At 39.6% G+C, this 23,674-nt stretch overlaps 1 protein-coding gene across 6 annotated transcripts in view; it reads right to left on the minus strand.

The window, feature by feature from the left end:
- Nucleotides 1–23,674, minus strand: part of RB1 (RB transcriptional corepressor 1) — a 197,836-nt gene that overhangs the window by 18,666 nt on the left and 155,496 nt on the right. For 5 of the 6 annotated variants that reach the window (XM_054719807.1, XM_054719805.1, XM_008145568.3 and 2 more), the window contains 2 exons: nucleotides 5,540–5,658; nucleotides 957–1,102 (listed from right to left, as the gene is read on the minus strand). In XM_054719807.1, the coding sequence (XP_054575782.1) occupies nucleotides 957–1,102; nucleotides 5,540–5,658 (265 nt within the window). The remainder of the gene's footprint in view (nucleotides 1–956; nucleotides 1,103–5,539; nucleotides 5,659–23,674) is intronic. The other variant, XM_054719804.1, reaches the window with a different exon arrangement.

Genomic DNA, 23,674 nt, shown 5'->3' on the forward strand with positions numbered 1-23,674 from the left:
ATATAAACTTTATTTAGAGATTACTGTATTAAAAATACTACAGGAATACAGGGTTGGAGAAAAGGAATTCACAAAATTGAATTTTCCTACATCTACTTTAAATATGAATAGCCCTGGTTTTAAATGTACCGTTAAAAGACTTGCATAAGGTAATCAGAATATTTTAGTTAACAATTTATCCCAGTGGTTCTCAAACTTTAGTGTGCATCAGACTTGCCAAGAGTGCTTGTTAAAACAAGATTTTTTTTTGCTTCATCCTAGAGTTTCTGATTAAGTAGTTCATTTTAATTTCTACAACTTTCTAGGTAAGTTGGACTCTGCTGGTTGGAGACTATACTTTGGAACCACTGCTTTTGTAAGGGCTGTCTTACAATATTTCTGACTTTAATAAATCAGAAAAAACGTTTAACACAGAGAAATCTGGCCTTTCACTTTCCTTTAAAGAGCCCCAAGTGTGTGTACACTTGTGTGTATAAACACATGCACAGACATACAAACCAACCTCCCTGTACTACCATACATACACAATCAGAGTGCTATACAAGCTGGTTATTAGGAAATGTACCTGTACTAGGGCACAGCACATTGTGTTCTCTCATATACATCTGAACACCTGAACATGCACACCTGAACAGCAAAAGCAATATCAGGAGCAAGTATTTCCAAACATAAATTTGAAATCATAACAAAGGCAGCAACAATAACATTTTTTACTATGTGCTAGGCACCATTGCAAGTATTTTATGTATTAATCCATTTAATTCTCTCAAAAAACCTATAAGGTAAATTATTATAATTATAAGGTAGATTATCATTTTTATGTTACAGATGAGGAAACTGAGGCATAGAGATATTAAGTGTGCCCACGGTCACACCTAGTAAGCAGAAGAACCATGATTTTAACCTACTCAGCCTGGTTTCAGAGTCCATGCTCTTGAAAGTTATCATCTACTAACCTTTTTTGTAAAAGAGTGAGAGGGAGGTAGATTTCAATGGCTTCTGAGTCTGGAAGGCTGAGGTTGCTTGTGCCTCTGCATTTGCAGTAGAATTTACACGTGCAGTTGACCCTTTTTTCTTTGGGGATCTTAAAGGAGAAAGATACCTAGATATATTCAAAGGAAAAGTCTTCATATATGTTTGCTAAAAACCCCTCTCTCTCTCTCTCAACCCTCTTCCTCCCTCCCTCTCTCCCTTCCCTCCTCCCCCCCCCCCCACACACAGTTGTACACATGCATCCAAACACACCTTGTATATTTAATCTGTTGTTCTGTTATTCCTTGAGCAGGCTATTTAAATATATAATGAAAAATATAGCTTAATAGGCAAACTAAGTTTGTCATAATCATTTCTAACTCTTTAATAAATGGCTTTTCCAGGGAATTACTGCCATATTGAGAAAAAAAAACTACATAGTATATATGCTCAATTTTAATAATTATAGTGGGATTGAGATCATAAAATGACTCCAGCTTAAAATAACAAGTTATTATACTAAAATAGTATTATCATTTTTCTTTCCTCTTAAAAAATGTCTCAATAACTATGGTTCATAGCTTTACATGTACATATACCCATCTAAATTATTTAATACAGATTTCTATGAATTAATACTTTAGATAAAATTATCAAGGCAGATTTACACCTGTATACTAAATACAGGATGGGGCAAGAGTAAGCTTATAGTTATTCGCATGGAAAATAAAACAATAATAAATAAATAATAATACAAGAATGAACTCGTGTTTCGTGTACTCACAACTATAAACCTAATTTTCCCCATCCTGTATGTCAGACATAAATCTCAATTTCTTTTTCTTTTTTTTTCTTTTTTTTTGTTAATCATCACCTGGGGATATTTTTCCATTGGTTTTTAGGGAGAGTGGAAGAGAGAGAAAAAGACAGAGAGAAACATTGATTTGAGAGAAACACATCAACTGGTTGCCTCCTACATGAGCCCCAACCAGGGCCCTGGCTGGGGAGGAGCCTGCAACCAAGGTATGTGCCCTTGACTGGAATCAAACCTGGGACCCTTTGGTCCACAGGCCAACGCTCTATCCACTAAGTAAAACTGGCTAGGGCAGCCGAAACCGGTTTGGCTCAGTGGATAGAGCGTCGGCCTGTGGATTCAAGGCTCCCAGGTTCGATTCAGGTCAAGGGCATGTACCTTGGTTGTGGGCACATCCCCAGTAGGGGGTGTGCAAGAGGCAGCTGATCGATGTTTCTCTCTCATCGATGTTTCTAACTCTCTATCCCTCTCTCTTCCTCTCTGTAAAAAATCAACAAAATATATTAAAAATATAAATAAATAAATAAATAAATAAATAAATAAAAATAAAACTGGCTAGGGCAAATCTCAATTTCTGACATTCTACTACTCTGTGTTGCCCTTTATTTTACAGGATAATCCAAGTCCACTTTCTAATTTTATGTTAGTAGCTATGAAATAATTCTGAACAGGAAGTAGGATTTGTACTTTACCATGGATGTTTCTACTACATGCAATATACTAACTAATACACTAGGAAAAGGGAATCACCATCATAATGATTCATAAGTACCAGATCTAGTCTACTATCAATGTTGGATTCCCTTCACTTCACTATCCTATATAATAAAAGCCTAATATGCTGTGTCTGGTAGTCCAGTCGGCCGTTCAACCAATCAAAGCATAATATGCTAATTATATGCTAAGGTCGCTCAGCCTCTTGCTATGACATGCACTGACCACCATGGGGCAGAGAGTCAACCGGCTGACCAGTTGCTATGATGTGCATTGACCACCGGGGGCAGAGCTCCGACTGGTAGGTTAGCTTGCTGCTGGGGTCCGGCTGATCGGGACTGAGCGAGACGGGCCGGACACACCCTGGAGCCCTCTCGCGGTCCCTCCCTGGCTGGCCTGCCCTGGTCGGCCCCAATCGGGATTGGGCGAGAAGGGGTTTGACATGCCCTGGAGCCCTCCCGCGGTCCCTCCACGGCCCCAATCATGCACTGGTGGGATCCCTCGGCCTGGCCTGTGCCCTCTCACAATCTGGGACCCCTCAGGGATGTCTAAGAGCCAGTTTCGGCCCGATCCCGCAGGCTACTCCCTTCGGGAGGGTGCCAGACACAGAGCTCACGGCTGGCGAGGGCCGCTGTGGCGGCGCCAGCCTCTCCTGACCAAGACTGATTGGGCGCGAGCCTAAGGCAGGCACAGTGGGGCCGGGATGAGCAGGAGCGGCAGGTAGGAGGTGTAGGCAGTGTTGGACTGTGGGTTTTGGCCTGATCTCTGCAGGCCACCCAGAGGGACCCCATCTGTGCACGAATTCATGCATCGGGCCCCTAGTATATATATAAAAGCCTAAGCAACCGAATGACCAGTCACTATGACGTGCACTGACCACCAGGGGGCAGATGCTCAATGCAGGAGCTGCCCCTGGTGGTCAGTGCGCTCCCACAGCCAACCTCTTATGGCCGGCCAACCTCCTGCAGTCCCTTCCCCCAGCTGACTAACCTCCCACAGCCCCTGCCCCCAGCTGGCCAGATCGCCCCGATTGCCAGCCAGGCTGAGGGACTTCACCTGTGCACCAATTCGTGCACTGGAACTCTAGTCTGACAATATTGTAGAATGACTGAACTTGGCTAGAATTTAGTCTCCTTTGAGTTCTAGGTGCACATATTCAATTACGTACTGGACTTTACTACTTGAATCTCAAAGTGGAGTTCTTGATTTTCCCCCCATTTCTCCCATCTCAATAAATGACTCTGCATTACATCCAGTTTCTTAAGTCAGAAACTAGGAGTTATTTCTAATTTATCTCTTTTCTTAGTTCTTCAAACCCAATGAAACACCAAGTCCTATTAAATCTTCCTCTAAAATACATCCAAGATCTTTCCATTTCTTTCTATTGATTGACATACCTTAGACCATGTCACCTATATCTCTCACTTGGACTATTGAAATTATCTCCAAACTGGTCTTTCTACTTTCTTCCTTGCCCCGTTTCTTTCCCTCCTCCAACCCTACTAGTACTTTAAACAACAGCCAGAAAGTGGCCCTAGATTTTTGTAGGGGGCAAAAAAGTATAGCAAGCTGTAACCCTGCTTAAAACTTTAATGCTTTCCCATTGCCCTTCAAAATCCAAACTCCTTCCTATGGGAACACAGTCCAAGTTTAGTACAACCTCGTCTTGTACTAGTCTCCTCTTGCTCACTTTACTCCAGCCACACTGAGATTTCTTTCTGTTCCTCAGACCAGCTAAGTTTGATCTGCTCTAGGGCCACTGCACTTGCTGTCCGCTCTGTCTGGAATGCACACCATGCAGATTTTTGCCTGGCCAGCATCCACTTGTCCTTGAGTCTCAGGTCAAACTTCATCAGAGAAAGCTTCCCTAAACATTCTATCCCTCTCATTTTCTTTCTTTCACCACGCTCTTATTATTTTCATTACAGAACTTACTGTGCTCTAAAATCATCCCATGTATTAGTTGACATGTTCACTGTCTATTTCCTTCCTCCAGAATGTAAGCTCTATGAGGGGAAGGATCTAGTCCACCTTATTCGCCTCTGTATTCCCACTGCCTACAACAATTCTTGACAACTGCTTTGTTATATGAAAGAAAAAGATAAGGCTTGACTTGCTTATATTAATGTATTACCTAGCAAACAAATTTATATGTGAAGGCAGAGGCTCCATATGCTAGAAATACAAGCTAGCAGGGAAACGACATCTCTGGAAAATAGTGCCTGCACTAATCGGGGAACACCGTAATCTCAATGCTTACACAGAACTCAACAGAAACATAATATTAGGTATATTTCTATGAAAAGCAGTGCATCTAGAATGTTTAAGAACATGGGCTTTGGAGTCAGATTGCTTGGGTTTGATTTCTGTGGACTTTTGGCAAGTTACCTTATTGCTCTAATTCCTATTTTATAGGTAACTAAGGCTGACAGCAGTATCTGCTACCTTACAGGGCTGTGAGAAAGATTAAATGGGAAAAAAAAGAAAGAATCTGAAATACTTGGGCAACTGTTCAGCACATAGTGAACCTTAGTAAATGTTAGCTACTGCTTTCTTCTCCCATCATTAGCATACACTTACCAACTGTTTTAATCTCACATGCCACACTAGTCCCTGTGCCTATCCCATGCTTCACTCCAAATGCACTGATCTAAACTCCCTGTAAAACGTTTCCTGCTTTCCTGGCTATTAAGCTTTGGAATTCATGCCATTTCTGACTCTTGGAACACTTTTCTGAATCCTCCATCCTCTCCAGTTTACATGTTGAAATCCTATTCAATCTCTAAGGTCTATTAAATTGGTATCTTTGCCATGAAAACTGTCCTCATTACACCAAACCTGAGTGATTTCGGTAGCATTTTGTGCCACCTTAATTATATGACCTTTATTTGAGTCATGCATTCTATATTCCTTCTTCTTGAAAGCAACGTCTTATTCAAAATTCTATTCCCTACAGCTTTACTATATAGTATCTCACATTAAACTATGCTCAAATCCATTTGTAGGTCGAATAGATATCACAACATATATTCTACTTACATATCTGCTGCAGTGTGATTATTCTGGAGAGGAAGGGTGAGAGAACAAGCAGATTCAAGCTGGTCACCTGGTCCTTCTCGGTCCTTTGCTTGTTTAATAAGATCAAATAAAGGTGAATCCTACATGAAACAAGATATTAAAACAACATTGGTAAGGATGATTTTCCCATTTACATATCAAAATCATATTTTTGACATGGTGAACACTAATTTATAAGTCAGAATGAGATCTTTTTAAAAAAATATTTTTATCGAGTTCAAAGAGGAAGAAAGAGGGAGAGAGAGAGATAGAAACATCAATGATGATGAGAGAGAATCATTGATCGGCTGGCGATTGAGCCCGCAACCTGGGCATGTGCCCTGACTGGGAATCGAACTGACTTCCTGGTTCACAGGTTGATGCTCAATCACTGAGCCACGCTGGCCGCGCTCGGAATGAGAACTTGTTTTCCACTTTGAGAATACCAAGTGCCAATTTTAGTACTATATATAAAAAAAAAAGGATTATGAAAATGTATATCTTTAAATGTTTATATTAGTAAAGAAATTTTAAGTTAGAAAAAAAAGACACAGAAAAAAAACCTAAGAAGGTAAAAAGAAGGAAATAGTAAAGATATGAGCAGAATTTAATGAAACTGAAGAAAAAGATAAATTACAGTTTGATCAACATACCTAATAATCGGTTATTTGAAATAATAAAATGAAATAAACTAGCAGTAACACTGACTAAGAAAAAGAGACAGATAAAGAGTATTAACAACAAAAAGTGGGACCTTCATAAAAAGATTAGAAAGATAATAGGGAATTGTTATGAATAATTTTATGTCAATATACTAGAAAACTTACATCAAGTGGACAATTCCACAAAAATATAAATGAGCAAAACTCAATAAAAAAAAGAAACAAGATAATCTCAATAATCCTACAAACTATTAAATAATTGAATCAGTAATTTAAAATTCTGGCTTCGGAGAGCTTATCAATAACACATTGACTACCAAGAATAGCAGCATCAAGTACTTTGTATTTCATTCTCACAACAAACTCTAGGAGAAAAGTACTATTTTTTTCCATTGTCAGTTTACACGTGAAGAAAGGTGGGCTAAGAGTACATTGCCCAAAGTCACAGTTAGTAAGAGGTGGATCCAGCACTTGGCACCAAGTTTTCTGACGCCAGAGCCTTTGTTTTTACCCATATACTATAGTTTATACATATACTATAGTTTATAATCTAATGAAGGAAATAAGTTGTTTAAAAATCTCAGTACAGAGTGATACGTTGCACAGGGTGCCATACAAATCAAGAGAGGGACAACTAATCCAAATGAAGACTTCCTGGAAGAGGTTATACTTGATTTGAGTCCTAAAGAAAAAAGTTATTTTAAGTAAAGTAAGTCAGAAAAATTTCACATAGCTCATTTGTAACCCTCATAGGATTGTTTTGACAAGTAAATAAGATAGTAAGTGCAACGTACTCAGAACCATCACCTGGGGCATAAACTCTTAAGACTAAAATAATTTGTACCATAAAGTAAAACATAGATTGCATAGCAAAGAAAGAATGAGAGGTAAACTCAATGAAGGATTTTAAGCAGGTGACTAACAGCAACCAGGAAGGACTTCCGAGAGTTCTTAAAATCTCAGTGCCTCCTATATAATGAACACTCAATATATATTTCCAGAATGTTATATAACATAGTCATATCATGGGTTAAATTAAATACAGCAAAGCAAAAGAAGAAAACTGATAATATAATTTGCTTTCTAATGGATACTAAATATCAACTGTGGCTGCTGGCCTCCAAGATAACCCCAATAATTCCTGCCACTAGGTATTTACCACCCTTCTATAGACCCCTCCTATACTGTACCAAAGTTAGTCTGTGTAGTGAATGGCATACAGCAGGAATGATGGTATGTCATTTCTAAGATTAGCTTATAAAAACCTGCATTTCTCATCTTTAGGCACTTTCTCTCTCTAGGACCTCTTGCTTTGGGGAAAACAGCTGCCATGTACTGAGCACTCCTGACAAGTTCACATGGCAAACAAATGAAGTCTCTGGCCAACAGCCAGTTGAAGAAATGAGGGCTACCAACATTCATCTGAGTAAACCTGGTAGCAGATTCTCCAAGTCCAATAAGGCCTTAAACTGACTACAGCCTTGGTTGCAAACTTGAGGATCTCTTCTGAGAAAATCAGAGCCAAAACCATAGGGCAAAGCCACCCCCAGATTCCTGATCTTAAGAAATTGTGGGAGATAATAAATGTTAGTTGTTTTAAGTTGCTAAGTTTTAGGATAATTTCTTACACAGAATAGATAATTAATAGAGCAACTGATTTTTTTTTAACTGTAAAGAAAATATTTAATGGTATGTTTAATTTTTGAAAATTTATGTATTCATATCTGTAGCATTGTTTCCATCCAGACTAAGACAGCAGTTTTCTCTTGGACTCAGCCAAGCTGTCTCATGTCATTATGTATCTACTTAAATTAACTGTCAGTATAATCATTCTTTGGACAATACTCCACTCTATTTTGCCACTTAATCTTGTGAAGGAAACCAGACTCTGTCATCAAGATTAGTATAAATCACACCGAATAAGTAATATGGATAGAAAAAGTAGAAGCTACACACCTATTCTACATCTATCATAAATACATTTCTAAAGCAAGCATGAACTTCTCCAGAGAGTAAAAGACTTCAAAGGCTATTTAGGCCAAGGTGATCTTAAAAGAGAATTTAGTCATCCAACAAGGTGACCAGTGCTAGTACAAGGTGTCCAGTGCTAGTAGAAAAATTAACAATAGGGAAAGTGGAAGACAGGAATTGCTATTGTTTTCTGGGTATTTTAAGAATTGTTATTGGACTTACATTACAGGAAATGTTTTTGTACTATTCTAAGCCAAATCATTATGAGACCATTTTGCCTTGCAAATGGAAATTAGAATACAAATTTGGGGCAGGCCTTGACCTTTCTGACAGTTCTTCCTATTAACTTCACTACTTCTTTAATATTGATATTCCTCAGGATCCTCTTGCCACTATCATGGCTTTAATTATACCTATAACTCCTAAGTCTACATTTATGACTACAACTACTCTTTTAAGTTTCAGATCCATTATTTCCAACTAGAGACCTCAGGTCTGCATGTATGTACATATGGCAAACATTTCAAATATTAATATGATCAAACATTAACATGAATTCATTACCCTCATCACCAATCAGTTATGACCCTTTCAATATCCTCTTTAGTTAACTGTGTTATCAACTACCTAATCACCCACAGTACAAATCTTAGAATTATTCTCACTTCCATCTAGGCACCTAATCTTTTTTTTTTTTTTAATTTCTTTATTGATTAAGGTGTCACATATTTGTCCTCATCCCCCCATTCCCATCCCACACCCCTCCCCACGGATGCCCCCACCCCCCTGTTGTCCTTAACCATTGGTTAGGCTTGTATGCATGTATACAAGTCCTTTGGTTGATCTCTCCCCCCTACCCCCACCCTCTCTTACCCTCCCTCTGAGGCCCGATAGTCCGATCGATGCCTCCTTGTTTCTGGTTCTGTTCTTGTTCATCAGTCTATGTTGTTCATCATTTCCCCAGATGAGCGAGATCATGTGTCACTAGAGATATACTCATAAGAACTGAATGTGAGACGAGCAATAATAGTTATGCTGACAGGCAAATGAATCAGTCTATAGTGAGTTTCTTTCTGGACCAACAGTTCTTTTGAGACCCACTTTCAATGTCCACCAGTTCCTTATGTGTACATGTCGGCACTGACTTTTCAGCTCTGGATGGTGGACAAATGGTGGTAATGCAGGTCCGACTCCCTCTGGTTTGGTCTCACCCGGACCCAGGGGCACGGCTTCACCCGGACTCAGGGGCGCATGGCCTCACCCGGACCCAGGTGCGTGCGGCCTCACCCGGACCTGGGACCCAGCCTCACCCGGATCCAGGGGCACACGGCCTCACCCGGACCCGGGATCCAACTTCACCTGGACCCAGGGGTGCGTGGCCTCACCCAGACCCAGGGGCACGTGGCCTCTCCCAGACCAAGGGTCTCGTGGCCTCACCCGGATCCAGGGGCACACGGCCTCACCCGGACCCAGGATCCAGCTTCACCCGGACCCAGGGGCGCGTAGCCTCACCCAGACCCAGGGGTGCGCGGCCTCCCCCGGACCCAGGGGGGTGGCCTCACCCGGACTCAGGACCCAGCCTCACCCGGACCCAGGGATCCAGCTTCACCCGGACCCAGGGGCGCGCGAAGGCACCTAATCTTTTGATTCATGCTTTTATTTTAACTTATTTATGTCTTTATGTTTAAAATTGGTTTCTTGTAGATAGCACAAGAAATTAATTTTTCCCAGTTTAATTTAATCTCTGTCTTTTAATTGGGGTGTTTAGACCACTTACATTTAACATATTAATATGGTTAGTTTAAATCCTACATCTATTTGTCTCACCTATCTCTGTTCCCTTTTTAACAAAGTACAGAAACAAATTAATGGAAAAGGAATAAGCTTTACAAAAAATGGTGCTGAGACAACTGAATATCTATAGGCAAGAAAGGAAGAAAAGAGAGAGGAGAGAGGAGAGAGAAGAGAGGAGAGAGAAGAGAAAGAGAGAGAGAGAGAGAGAGAGAGAGAGAGAGAGAGAGAGAGAGAGAGGAAAAAAATAAAGAAAATGAACGAACCTTGTACAAAAATAAACTGAAATAGATCATAGACTTAAATATAAAAAATAAAGCTATAAAACTTTTTTTTTAAAGCACAGGGGAGAGTCTTCAGGACCTAGAGTTCTTAGAGTTGACACTAACACATGATCCATAAAAAAAAAACACAACAACCTGATAAACTAGACTTTGTCAAAATTAAAAACTTTTCCTATGAGAAAGACAATGTGGAGAGGATAAAAAAAGAATCTACTAAAAAAAATATCATTTGTAAACTATATACTAAACAAAAGGCCAGTATCTAGAAGATATAAAGAATTCTCAAAACCCAATGAGTAAAAAAACAAACAAGCCAGATTGACTTCCAGTCAAGATAGCAGAGCAGTTAAACGCTATGCTCACCTCCGCCCATGACCACACACAACAATTATAGCTAAACTACAGAACAGTCACTCTGGAGAACCAAATTCCTATAACTAAAGATATAAAGAAGAAACCACGTCGAGACTGATAAGACGGCAGAGATGGAAAACGGGCTGGTACCACACTCACAAGTGGCAGTTGAGAGTCAGGAGGAATATCTTGGTGGCAGAGGTCTGCCTGAGAGGTGAGGGGTCCCAGCCCCATACAGGGATCCTCAGCCCAGAGTACCAGTGCCGAGAAGAGGAGTTCCCACAACATCTGGCTGTGAAAACCAGGAGGAACTCTGTTTGGGAGAGATGGAGGGCTGCTGGAAACCCAGGCATCCATTTACTGGGTCTGCACACAGACTCACTCACACTCACCCAAGCTCCAAAGATGGAAACGTACCAGGCACTATGGGGAGAAACCAAATTGTGTGGCTTCAACGCGAGTGTTGCAGGGGCAGCCAACATTGTTCCTCTGTGGAGCCCTACTGTCACACAGACTGTAGGTGTAGATGGGGGCCAAATCTGAATCTACATGAACCTAGCCACAGAGACCCTGCCACAGAGACCCTGCCCCACCCAAACGATGAACTGCCCAAGCCTCTTACAGCAGCTCTTCTTCACAGGCAGACAGCCTCAGATTGCTATCTGTAGACTTGGCTAAAAACTCTCAAAGGGTACACAGACTCCAGGCTGGTGGTGGCTGGCCTCCACGCATCCCGTGCCTCTTGCTGAGCAGACCCAGACCTGGCACTGATGGCAGCCAGCCCTGCTTTGCAGCATGGCCTCCTCTACATGTCTCTATGTCCAGCACAGGCAGCTACCAACTGTCAATCACTTTGTAGCTCATACCAGTTGGCTTTGGGCAAGGTATAGACTGTGGCTTATATTGGCCTGGATCTGAGACCCTTCCAAGAGGCCCCAGAACCAACACACTTGGTGGCTGGCTTCAGACTGCAATAGGACTACCACTCGATTAGCTCCACAAGTGGCACATCCAAAGACGTATCAGTAGGCACCAGACGTTAGTGAGGCAAATACTGCGTTCTGTGGGGTCAGGCCCCACATGCACCTTGTACACTGCGGTTGTAGCTGATTCTCACAGCCAGTCAGCCTAAGGGTCAACCCCAACCACTGATGAGCCAACAGCAATCAAGGCCCACCTACAAGAGGAAGGCACACACAACCGACACGAGGAACACGCCTGGAGCACCTAGCTCAGGTGTCCAGGGAGGCTGCTACTGGGCTTCACAGGATATTGACTAAATAAGGCCACCACCATGCTAAGTGAAATACGTCAGTCAGAGAAAGACAAGTATCACATGATCTCACTCATATGTGGAATCTAATGAACAAAATAAACTGATGAACGGAGTAGATCCAAAGACATGGAAGCATGGAACAGAATGTGGAATCTCAGAGGTAAGGTGGGGGAGGGAGGGTGGGTGGGAGCTAATCAACCAAAGACCTTGTATGCATATATGCATAACCCATGGACACAGACAATAGGGTGATGAAGGCCTGGAGTGAGGGTTAGGGGTGGGCTGGAGGGAGTCAATGGGGGGAGGGGCGGGGAAGGGGACATATGTAATACTTTCAACAATAAAGATTTATTTAAAAAATAATAAATAAAAATGATAAATAAATAAATAAGGCCACCCTGCCATGACTGGGAAAAGAAAAGTAGCAGATCTCCCTAATACACAGAAACAAACATAGAGAGGCAAACAAAATGAGGTGACAAAAATCATGTCCCAAATGAAAGAACAGGAAAAAACTAAAAAAAAAAAAAAAAAAAAAGGACTAAACAAATAGAGACAAGCAATGTACCAGATATAGAGTTCAAAACACTGGTTATAAAGATGCTCAATGAACTTAGGAGAAGAATAGAATAACTCAGTAAGGATTTCAACAAAGAGACAATAAACATACAAAAACAATGAGAAACAATAGAAAAGAACTAGTCAGAAATAAAGAATACAATAACTAAAATAAAGAATATACTAGAAAAAATAAACAGATCAAATAAAGCAGAAGACTGAATCAATGATTTGGACAAAAAACACCCAATGGGTACAAGAAAAAAGAATTTTAAAAAATGATAGTTGAAGGGACTTCTGGGACAACATCCAGCATGACAACAGTCGCATCATAGGAATGCCAGAAGGAAAAGAGAGAGAGCTAGGAATTGAAAACCTATTTGAAAAAATAATGATGGAAAACTTCCATATCCTGAAGAAGGAAGTAGACATACAAGTCCAGAAAGCTCAGAGTACCAAACAAGATGGACCCATAGAGGCCCACACCAAGACAAATCATAATTAAAATTCCAAAGGTTAAAGAAAAAGAGAGACTAGTAAAAGCAGCAAGAAAAAAGTAGCTGCCTAAAAGAGAGCTGCCATCAAACTTTCAAGTGATTTCTCACTGAAACTTTGAAGGCCAGCAAGACTGACACAAAATATTCAAAGAGATGAAAGCAACTAAGATTATTCAAATACGCAATACTATCATTTAGAATCAAAGGACAAATAAAGATTGATATAGTTCCATTTGTTTATTTTTTCCTTTGTTTCTCTGGCCTGAGAGATATGTCAGCAAAAATATTGCTATGAGAAATGTCTTAAATGTTACTGCCTTTGTTCTCTTAGGATTTTTTATGGTTTCATGACTTACATTTAAGTTTAATCCACTTTGTACTTATTCTTGTGTATGGTATAAGTTGGAGGTCTACTTTCATTTTTTTACATGCATCTGTCCAATCTTCCAACACCATTTATTGAAGAAACTGTCTTTACCCCATTTTATGTTCTTGCCTCCTTTGTCAAATATAAACTGACCTAAATCATGTGGTTTTATTTCTGTGCTCTCTATTCTGTTCCACTGATCTACATGCCTATTCTTGTGCAAATACCATGCTGTTTTGATTACTATAGCCTTGTAGTATAGGTTGATATTAGGTAGTGTGATACCTCCAACTTTGTTATTCTTTCTCAAGATTACTGAGGCAATTCAGGGTCATTTGTGGTTCCATATTAATTTTTGGAATATTTGTTCTATCTAGATCTGTGAGATATGTCATTGGTATTTTAATAGGAACTGTGTTGAATCTGTAGATTGCTTTGGATAGTATGGACATTTTAATGATGTTAATTTTTCCTAAACATGAACATATAAATGCTTCCATTTATTTGTACCTTCCTCAATTTCTTTCTTTAGAACCTTATAATTTTGCATGTACAGGTCTTTTATCTCCTTGGTTAAATTTACTAAAAAGTTTTTGCACAGAAAAATAAGCCATCAGCAAAATGAAAAGGGAAACCACTGAACGAGAGAACATATTTACCAATGATACATCTGACAAGGGGTTAATTTACAAAATATATAAAGACTTATACAATTCAACACCAAGAAGACAAAAGACCCAATTAAAAAATAAGCAAAGGACCTGAATAGACACTTCTCCAAAGAGGACAAACATATGGTCAATAGACATATTAATCATCAGAGAAATGCAAATTAAAACCACAATGAGCTATCACCTTACTCCTGTCAGAATGGCTATCAGCAATAAATCAACAAACAACAAGTGCAGGCAAGAATGTGGAGAAAAAGGAAGCCTCGTGCACTGTTGGTGAAAATATAGACTTGATGCAGCCACTGTGGAAAACAGTATGGAGTTTCCTTAAAAAGTTAAAAATGGAACTGCCTTTTGACCCAGCAATCCCACTTTTAGGACTATATTTGAAGAAACCCAAAACATTAATTTGAAAGAATATATGCACCTCTATGTTCATTAAAGTTATTATTTACAATAGCCAAGATCTGGATACAGCACAAGTGCCCATCAGTAGATTGAGTAGATAAAAAAGCTGCGGTCCATATACACAATGGAACAATACTCAGCCATAAAAAGCAGCATGGATGGACCTGGAGATTATTATGTTATGAGAAATAAGCCAGTCAAAGAAAGACAAATACCATATGATATCACTTATATATGAAATCTAATGAGCAAAATAAACTGATAAACTAAATAGAAATAGAGGCACAGATACATGGAACAGACCGACAGCTATCAGAGGGGAGAGGGACTAGGGGCTGGATGAAAGAAAGTGAAGGGATTAAGCAAAACTAATCCACATATCTATGTATAACACATAGACACAGACAACAGTGTGATGATAGCTAGAGGAAAAGGGAGGTGGGATAGGTGGAGGTGGGCAAAGGGGCTGTCTACAAGAGAACCACATCAGACTGAAAGGCACACAGAATTAAAGTAGAGATGGAAAAAGAAATTTCATACAAATGACAACAACAACAAAACTGGAATAGTAAAGCTTACATCAGCCAAAATAGACTTTAAATAAAGGCTATAATAAGAGACAATAAGAATATTTCATTATGATAAAGGTATCAATCCTATAAGAAGATACAACCTTATAAGCATTTATGCATACAATTTAGAAGAACCTAAATACAGAAAGGAAATATTGATGGACATAGAGAGAGATTAACAGTAATTGTAGCAGACTTTAACAAACATTAGCATCAATGGATAGATCATACAGCTGAAAAATCAACAAGGAAACCATGGCCTTAAATGACACATTAGACCAAAAAGATTTAATTGTTATTTTAAGAGAATTATACCCCAAACAAGCAGAATATACATTCTTTTCAAGCACACATGGAACATTTTCCAGGATAGACCAAATGTTAGAACACAAAATAAGCCTCAATAACTTTAAGAAATCCTACCAAGCATCTTCTCTAATCACAATGGTATAAAACTAGATATCAATTACAAGGGGAAAAAATGAAAAACATACAAACACAGAGAAGCTAAATAATATGCCACTAAACAATGAATAGATTAAAAATGAGATAAGGGCCCTAACCGGTTTGGCTCAGTGGATAGAGTGTTGACCTGCGGACTAAAGGGTCCCAGGTTCGATTCTGGTCAAGGGCATGTACCTTGGTTGCAGGCACATCCCCAGTAGGGGGTATGCAGGAGGCAGCTGATCAATATTTCTCTCTCATTGATGTTTCTAACTCTCTATCCCTCTCCCTTTCTGTCTGTAAAAAATGAATAAAATAAAAATTAAAATAAAAAAACTGAGATAAGGGAAGAAATTAAAAGATATTGTGAGACAAATCAAACACACACACACACCCACAACACACAACAGTCCCAAAAAGTCCCCAAATCTATGAGACGAAGCCAAAGCAGTTCTAAAAGGAAAATTCATAGCAATACAGGCTTGCTGCAAGAAACAAGAGTAATCTCAAATAAACAATCTAACATTACAACGAAAGGAACTAAAAATTAAAAAACAAAAAATAAAGTAAGCCCTAAGTTAGTAGAAAGAAAAAAATAAAGATCACAGTGGAAATAGAGTATAAAAAAAATACAAAAGATCAATGTAACCAAGGGCTGATTCTTTGAAACGAGAGTAAATAAAATTGATAAACGTTTAAATAGATTCATCAAGAAAAAAAGACCCAAATAAATCAAATCAGAAATAAAATAAAAGTGACAACTGACACCATAGAAATATATAAGATTATTAATTATCACCACAGTACATATTATGGAGACAGCAGTTATCAATGGAAAGAACACTGGAAAAACTTTAAGCAAGAGTCATATCTTAATCATTGGAGAAGTGAGCTTGCAGAGAACCATTATAAAAGTAGAAAAGTCTTTGACTAAATGAACAATTCTATGTCAACAAACTAGACAATAGAGAAGAAATGGATAAGTTCCTTGAAACATACAATCTTCCATAACTGAGTAAAGAAGAAACAAAGTCTGAAACAACTGATAACTACTAACAAAATCAAAACAATAATCAAAAATCTCCCAACAATTAAAAGTTCTGGACAAGAGGGCTTCACAGGTGAACTTTATTAAACATTCAAAAATTAACAACTTCCCTTCTACAATACTGAAGAGAAAGGAAGGCTTCCAAATTCATTTTCCAAGGCCAGCATTACCCTAATTCCAAAATCAGATAAAGAGGTTAAAAAAAAAAAAGGAAAATTATAGGCCAATATCCCCGATGAACATAAATGCAAAAATCTTCAACAAAATACTGACAATTCCAATTAAAAAATACATTACAAAGACAACACACTGTGATCAATAGCATGAGGTACTCAAGGTAATCTGAAACCAAGATTACCATATCCAGCAAGGCCATCATTCAAAATATATGGTGAAATAAAGAGCTCCCCAGATAAATAAAGGCTAAAGGAGTTTATCACCACCAAGCCAGCATTGCAAGAAATGCTAAAGGGACTGCTGAAATGAGAAAAAGAAATAGAGAGAAACCTAGGCACATGGAATTAAAATGGCAATAAATAAGTACTTACCAATAATAACGTTAAATGTAAATGGATTAATGCTCCACTCAAAAGACATAGGGTAGCTGAATGGATATAAATATACTACCGAACTATATGCTATCTAATCACCTCAAAACAAAAGACTAACACAGGATGAGAGTGAAGGGATGGAAAAAAAATTTCCATGCAAATGGAAATGAAAAACAAAAACAAAAAAAAGCTGGGGTAGCAATACTCATATCTAACAAAATAAACTTCAAAATGAAGGCCATTACAAGAGACAACAAAGGTTAGTACGTAATATTAAAGGGAAAGATCCAACAAGAGGATATAACCCTGGTGAACATATATGCACCCAATATAGGAGCACCTAAGTTTATAAAAAATACTTCTGGAGAATGTTAAGGGAGGTTAAGGGAGAGATTGATAGTAATACAGTCATAGTACGGGACTTTAACACCCGCTAACTTCATGGACAGATCTTCTAGACAAAAAATTAACAAGGAAACAGTGACTCTAAATGACACACTGGATCAGATGGCTTTGACATTTATAGAACATTTCACTCCAAAGGTGTAGAATATACATTCTTCTCAAGTGCACATGGGTTATTCTCAAAGACAGACTATGTTAGGACACAGAACAAGTTCAAGAAGATTGAAATCATATCAAGCATCTTCTCAGATCACAGTGGAATGAAATTAGAAATAAACTACAGGAAAAAACACTCAAAAACATTTAAACACATGGAGGCTAAATAGTATGTTATTAAACAATGAATGGGTTACTAATGAGATCAACAAACAAATAAAAAACTTCCTGGAAACAAATGAAAATGAACACACAACAACCCAAAATCTCTGGGACACAGCTAAAGTAGTCCTAAGAGAGAAGTTCATAGCCCTACAGGCCTACCTCAAAAAACAAGAAAAATTAATAATAAACTATTTAACCCTGTAACTTAAAAAATTAGAATGAGAACAAGAAAAAAAAGCCCAGAGTAAGTAGAAGGAATAAAATAATAAAAGATTAGAGCACAAATAAATGACATAGAGAAAAAAAAATACAAAAGATCAATGAAACCAAGAGCTGGTTCTTTGAAAAGATAAACAAGATTGATAAACCATTAGCCAGACTCATCAAGAAACAAAGAGAGAGAACCCAAATAAATAAAATCAGATCTCAAACAGATAATAAAAAAATTTGTATGGAACCAAGGAAGACCCCGAATAGCTGCAGTAATCTTGAGAAAGGAGAACACAGAGGAATCGAAATACCAGATATAAAGTTATACTACAAAGCCACCATAATCAAAACAGCCTGGTACTAGCACAAGAACAGCATATAGATCAATGGAACAGAACAGAGACCCCAGAAATCAACCCATTATGCTCAATTAATATTTGATAAAGGAGGCAAGAACATACAATGGATTCAAGACAGTCTCTTCAATAAATAGTGTTGGGAAAATTGGACAGATACATAACAAAAGAATGAAACTAGACCACCAACTTACACCATACAACAAGAATAAATTCAAAATGGATAAACGACTTAAATATAAGTTGTGAAACCATAAAAATCATAGAAGAAACCATAGGCAGCAAAATCTCAGACATCTCTCAGAGCAATATATTTACAGATACATCTCGTAGGGCAAAGGAAACTAAAGAGAAAACAAACAAATAGGACTACATCAAAATAAAAACCTTCTGCACAGCAAAAGAAACCATCCACAAAATGAAAAGGTAACCCACTGTATGGGAGAACATATCTGGCGATAATATATCTGATAAGGGGTTAATATCCAAAATATATAAGGACTTCATACAACTTAACAAAAGGAAGACAAAAAATCCAATTTAAAAATGGACAAAGGAGCTAAATAGATACTTCTCCAAAGTGCACATACAGATGGCCAAGAGACATGAAAACATGCCCAAAGTCACTGATCATCAGAGAGCTGCAAATTAAAATGACAATGAGGTATCACTTCACACCTGTCAGAATGGTGTGAATCATGTAACTATATACCATCAACAAAAGGCAAGTGCTGGCGAGGATGTGGAGAAAAGGGAACCCTAGTGCACTGCTGGTGGGAACGCAGACTGGTGCAGCCACTGTGGAAAACAATACGGAGTTTCCACAAAAAATTAAATATGGAACTGCCATTTGACCCAGTGATCCGACTTCCAGGAATATATCCTAAGAAACCCAAAACATCAATCAGAAAGAATGTATGCACCCCTATGTTCATAGCAGCAGAATTTACAATCACTAAGACCTGGAAACAGCCCAAGTGCGTTTCAGTAGATGAGTGGATAAAAAAGGTGTGGTACAGCCTGGTCAGCATAACTCAGAGGTTGCACAGTGACTTATAAACCAGGAGGTCATGGTTCAATTCCATGCCCGGGTTGCGGGTTCGATCCCTAGTGTGGGGTGTGCAGGAGGCAGCCTATCAATGATTCTCTTTTATCACTGATGTTTCTCTTTCTCCCTTTCCCTTCCTCTCTGAAATCAATAAAAATATATTTTAAAAATAAATATAAAATACCTCTGCAAACTAAGAACAGAAGGGAAGAGAAGGAAGATACCATGGAATACTATGCAGCAGTAAAAAAGAAGGATCTCTTACCCTTTGAGACAGCATTGAGAGACCTGGAGAGTATTATGCTAAGTGAAATAAGCCAGTAAGAGAAAGACAAGTATCACATGATCTCACTCATATGTGAAATCTAATGAACAAAATAAATTGATGAATGGAGTGGCTCCAGAGACATGGAAGCAAGGAATAGACTGAGGAATTTCAGTGGGAAAGGAGGAGAGGGTGGGTGGGTGGAAAGTGATCAACCAAAGTACCTGTATACATATAAGCATAACACATGGACACAGACAAAAGGGTGGTGAAGGCCTGGTTGGGGGGTGATAGGGGCGGGCTAGAAGAGGTCAATGGGGGGAAAAGGGGACATATGTAATACTTCCAACAATAAAGATTTATAAATAAATAAATAAATGTATAAATTGGCAGTTACAAAGTCATGGGGATATAAAACATAAGTAATATAGTCAACAATATTTTAATAACTATGTATAATACCAGGTGGGTACTAGACTTATGCTTACTCATTTTTCCCTGGGATCTCCCACATATACACGAGGTACACATGTTAATGAACTTTTGTTTTTCTCTTGGTGATCTGTCTTTCATTACAAGGGCCTCCACTAAGAACTCAAAAAGGTAGAGGAAAACTATTTTTCCTCCTTCATAACTCTATCTCGGGAAATCAAGTACCCAGCTGAACAATGAGGTTGGCTCAAGTACCAAGCAGTCTTGGCTGATGGGAGGGAAGCTTCTAGGGAGAAATCAATGATATTGACATCAAAGTGGGACGGAGGGCACACACATGGTTGCTGGGGGGAGTTTAAAGTGGTTCAACATTTTTGGAGGATGATCTGGCAAATTCGATAGAAATGTTCAAGGTACATCCAAGAGTCTTCTTCTAGGAATCACATCTGCTGAGATAAAGCACAAGCGCATAAGCCCTGGTCAGAACCCAGGATGCTACTGCGGGCTCCCCTTCCAGGATAGGAAAACCTGGGAACAACCTGCATTTTTAGGACAAGGTGGCATCTATATTAATAAAAGGGTAATATGCTAATTAGACTGAACATCTTCTGGACGACCTTCCAGATGTCCTTCCGGACATCCTTCCCGACAAAGCCATGTTTGCGGGGCCAAGGCAGAGGAGGTTAGAGGTGATTAGGCAGGCAGGGGAGAGCAATTAGGGGGACCAGGCCAGCAGGGGAGAGCAGTTAGGGCAAACAGGCTGTCAGGGGAGAGCAGTTAGGGGGATCAGGCTGGCAGGCAGGTGAGCGGTTAGGAGCCAGAGGTCCTGAGGGGTCCCAGATTGGAGAGAGTGAAGGCCGAGCTGAGGGGACCCCCTTCCCGTGCACGAGTTTTGTGCACTGGGCCTCTAGTCTATTTATATATAAAACCCTAATATGCAAATGGACTAACGGTGGAACAACAGAACAACCCGTCACTATGACATGCACTGACCACCAGGGGGCTCACGCAGAACATGGCAGGTGGTGGCAGCAGGCGGCAGAGTGCAGAACATGGCGGGCATCGGCTGAGGTGGGAGGGTGGAGCAAGTGAGCGGGGGCGCCAGACCAAGGCAGGCTGTTATCGGGGTGAGCCTCTGGTGGTTACTAAAAATTCTTGCTCCTGTGTGCTGCAGTCCTGCCAGGCACTTGCACCCGCTGCTGGCGTCGGCCCCGATCGCTCGGCACCATCAGTGGGTGCGAGCAGCGGCTGCCGGCCCTGATCGCTCCTCAGGGCTTCTCCACTTCCCCCTGCTCCTGAGGGGCGATTGGGGCAGCAGCCACTGCTCACACTCACTGATGGCACCAGCTCTGTTTGTACCTGCTGATGGCGCAGGCCCCAATCGCTCTGCACCACCAGCAGGTGCGAGCGGGGCTGGTGCCCTAAGCGTGTGGGAGCAGCGGGAGTGGGGCTGCCAGCAGACAGGGGACCGGGGGCTGCGGCAAGAGGGGCCAGGTGGGGGCACGGAGGATGGGCCAAGACCCTCCCTTGTACCCACTGCAGCCTCGCGGCCCACAGTTCCTTTCAGGGTGCACGAATTCGTGCACTGGGCCCCTAGTGAGATATAAGTACCATTAAGGTCCTAACCTAGATGCTTATTCAAGGATAAGTAATTTCAGAAGACAAGGAAGTCAGTTGACATAGACTCAGATTTCACTGCTACCTGGGAAACTGAACTCAGGAGAAAAACATTCAGTCCCTTGAGGTAATAGGGTACTAGACAAAGCATCAAGGAGTAAAAGAAAAACCTAAAAAAAGTCACAGGGAGGCAGAAGTCAGGGTGGGATCTGACTTGAAATGGAACTATCGATCTGTGTCTCCTTTTTAATGATAGATAGGTACCCTCCTGGGAGTATTTAGTTTGAAGAACACTATCAAGTAGCCAAAAACAAACAAAAAAATTCCCAGTTAATGAGGTGTCATGCAAAACAAGAATCCAAAGTAGACACAGAATTTTATCAATTTGAAACATCATTTAGATATTTCCAATTGCCATAAAAATCTTGGGGACATGAACCTGGTGAGTAAAGTCATGGAAGATGAGGCTGGAAATACAGATTGAAGAAGACCCTTTTAAAGATTGTTTATCAGTTAAAGGCTGATTCCTTGAGTTATCCACATGGTTCATTCCTTCACTTCTTTCAAGTCTCTGTTCAAATGTCCCCTTATCAACTAGCCCTTCCTAGAACTCTCTATTCAAAACATCCCGCTTTTCCTCCAATACGTATTTTTCTTCAGAGAACTTATCAGCATATGAGCAACTGAATAGTTGTTTATTTATTGATCGCCTTTCTCCCCCAAATACAAACGTAAGCTCAGGGATTTCATTTCATTCACTCCTATATGACCAGCATCTAGAAGAGCACTTGGCATACGTAAATATTTGCTATTGAATAAACAAATAGGTATTTGCATACCCAGAGAAAAAGATAACATAAGCAGAACAAAAATTTTAATGTGCCTAGCCTATTTATCACCTAAATAATTAGAATGATAGTCCAGCAACCTTTTCTGGGTCAGGCTGAAACAGTCCACTTTTGTTTAACTACAGACAACAACAGAAGGCTGGGCTTGAAAGAAGGCCTTTTGTAGTCAGTCCTTCCGGTCTTTTGTTTCTAACCTTCCTGAGGCAGCACTGGTAACTTCTGGTATTGATAGGAAACCCTCAAATTTCTCAAGAATGTGAAATCTGTTGAGTAAAATGACCACACTAGTAAGTAAACCAATGAAAGACGTGATTATGGAAATTTTGTTCTGAGAATGGATTACTACTGGCTTAGAATCTTACTGATTTATTCTTCCATATACTTTTGAGTATCAGCATCTGTTGAAGAGCCAGTTTATTTCTTTGAATTCTAGTTAGGTTAACAACAAAACGTTTGCATAAATGCTTTAAGTCAAATGTGTTCTGCTTTTAAGTGTATCTGCAATAATGTTCATAGAACTAAGATCTTAAAAATCTGGAATTTGTAAAAAAAAAAAACCCAAAAAACAGAAATCTAATCAAATGTATATTCATTTTCATTTTGAAGACCAAAAATTTAAAAATAAAAATATTAATTTGAGTATCTAAAAATGACTGAATACCAATTTTCAGTTAGGGAAAAAATGATATGCTTGTTCAGATCCTTTTCCCATTTTTTTAAAGGGTTGTTAATTATTGTAAGTTTTATTCTAATACATTTCTGTAAAAAAATTTGTCCTTTAACTATTATATAAAGTGGAATATGACAGACTGACATTTTCTTCCGACTACTCTGTTTATAGTGTTTCTTGAAACAAAACAAAACTATTGGGAAGACAAAATGGCGGCCGAATAGGCGGATGAGTCCCGCACCTTCTCATGGAGCAGATAGAAGAAACAGCTGAATTGAATAACATCCACCCAGAATTGGTGAATTAAGCACAGCTGGCGAGACAATCGTGGAAGGAAAGGTCAGAGGTCGCTTGGAGAGAGGTGGGGTTGGGGATCTGGGCTGGAGGGACTAGAGTCTCAGAGGGAGAGTGCACTACACCAAATCCGCATCCCTTGGGGACAGTGTAGCGCTCGACTGTGGAAGGGGGTCCACAGGGCTGTTGGCAGTGGG

This window comes from Eptesicus fuscus, chromosome 8 (assembly GCF_027574615.1).
Source record: "Eptesicus fuscus isolate TK198812 chromosome 8, DD_ASM_mEF_20220401, whole genome shotgun sequence".
NCBI classification, from domain to species: domain Eukaryota; kingdom Metazoa; phylum Chordata; class Mammalia; order Chiroptera; family Vespertilionidae; genus Eptesicus; species Eptesicus fuscus.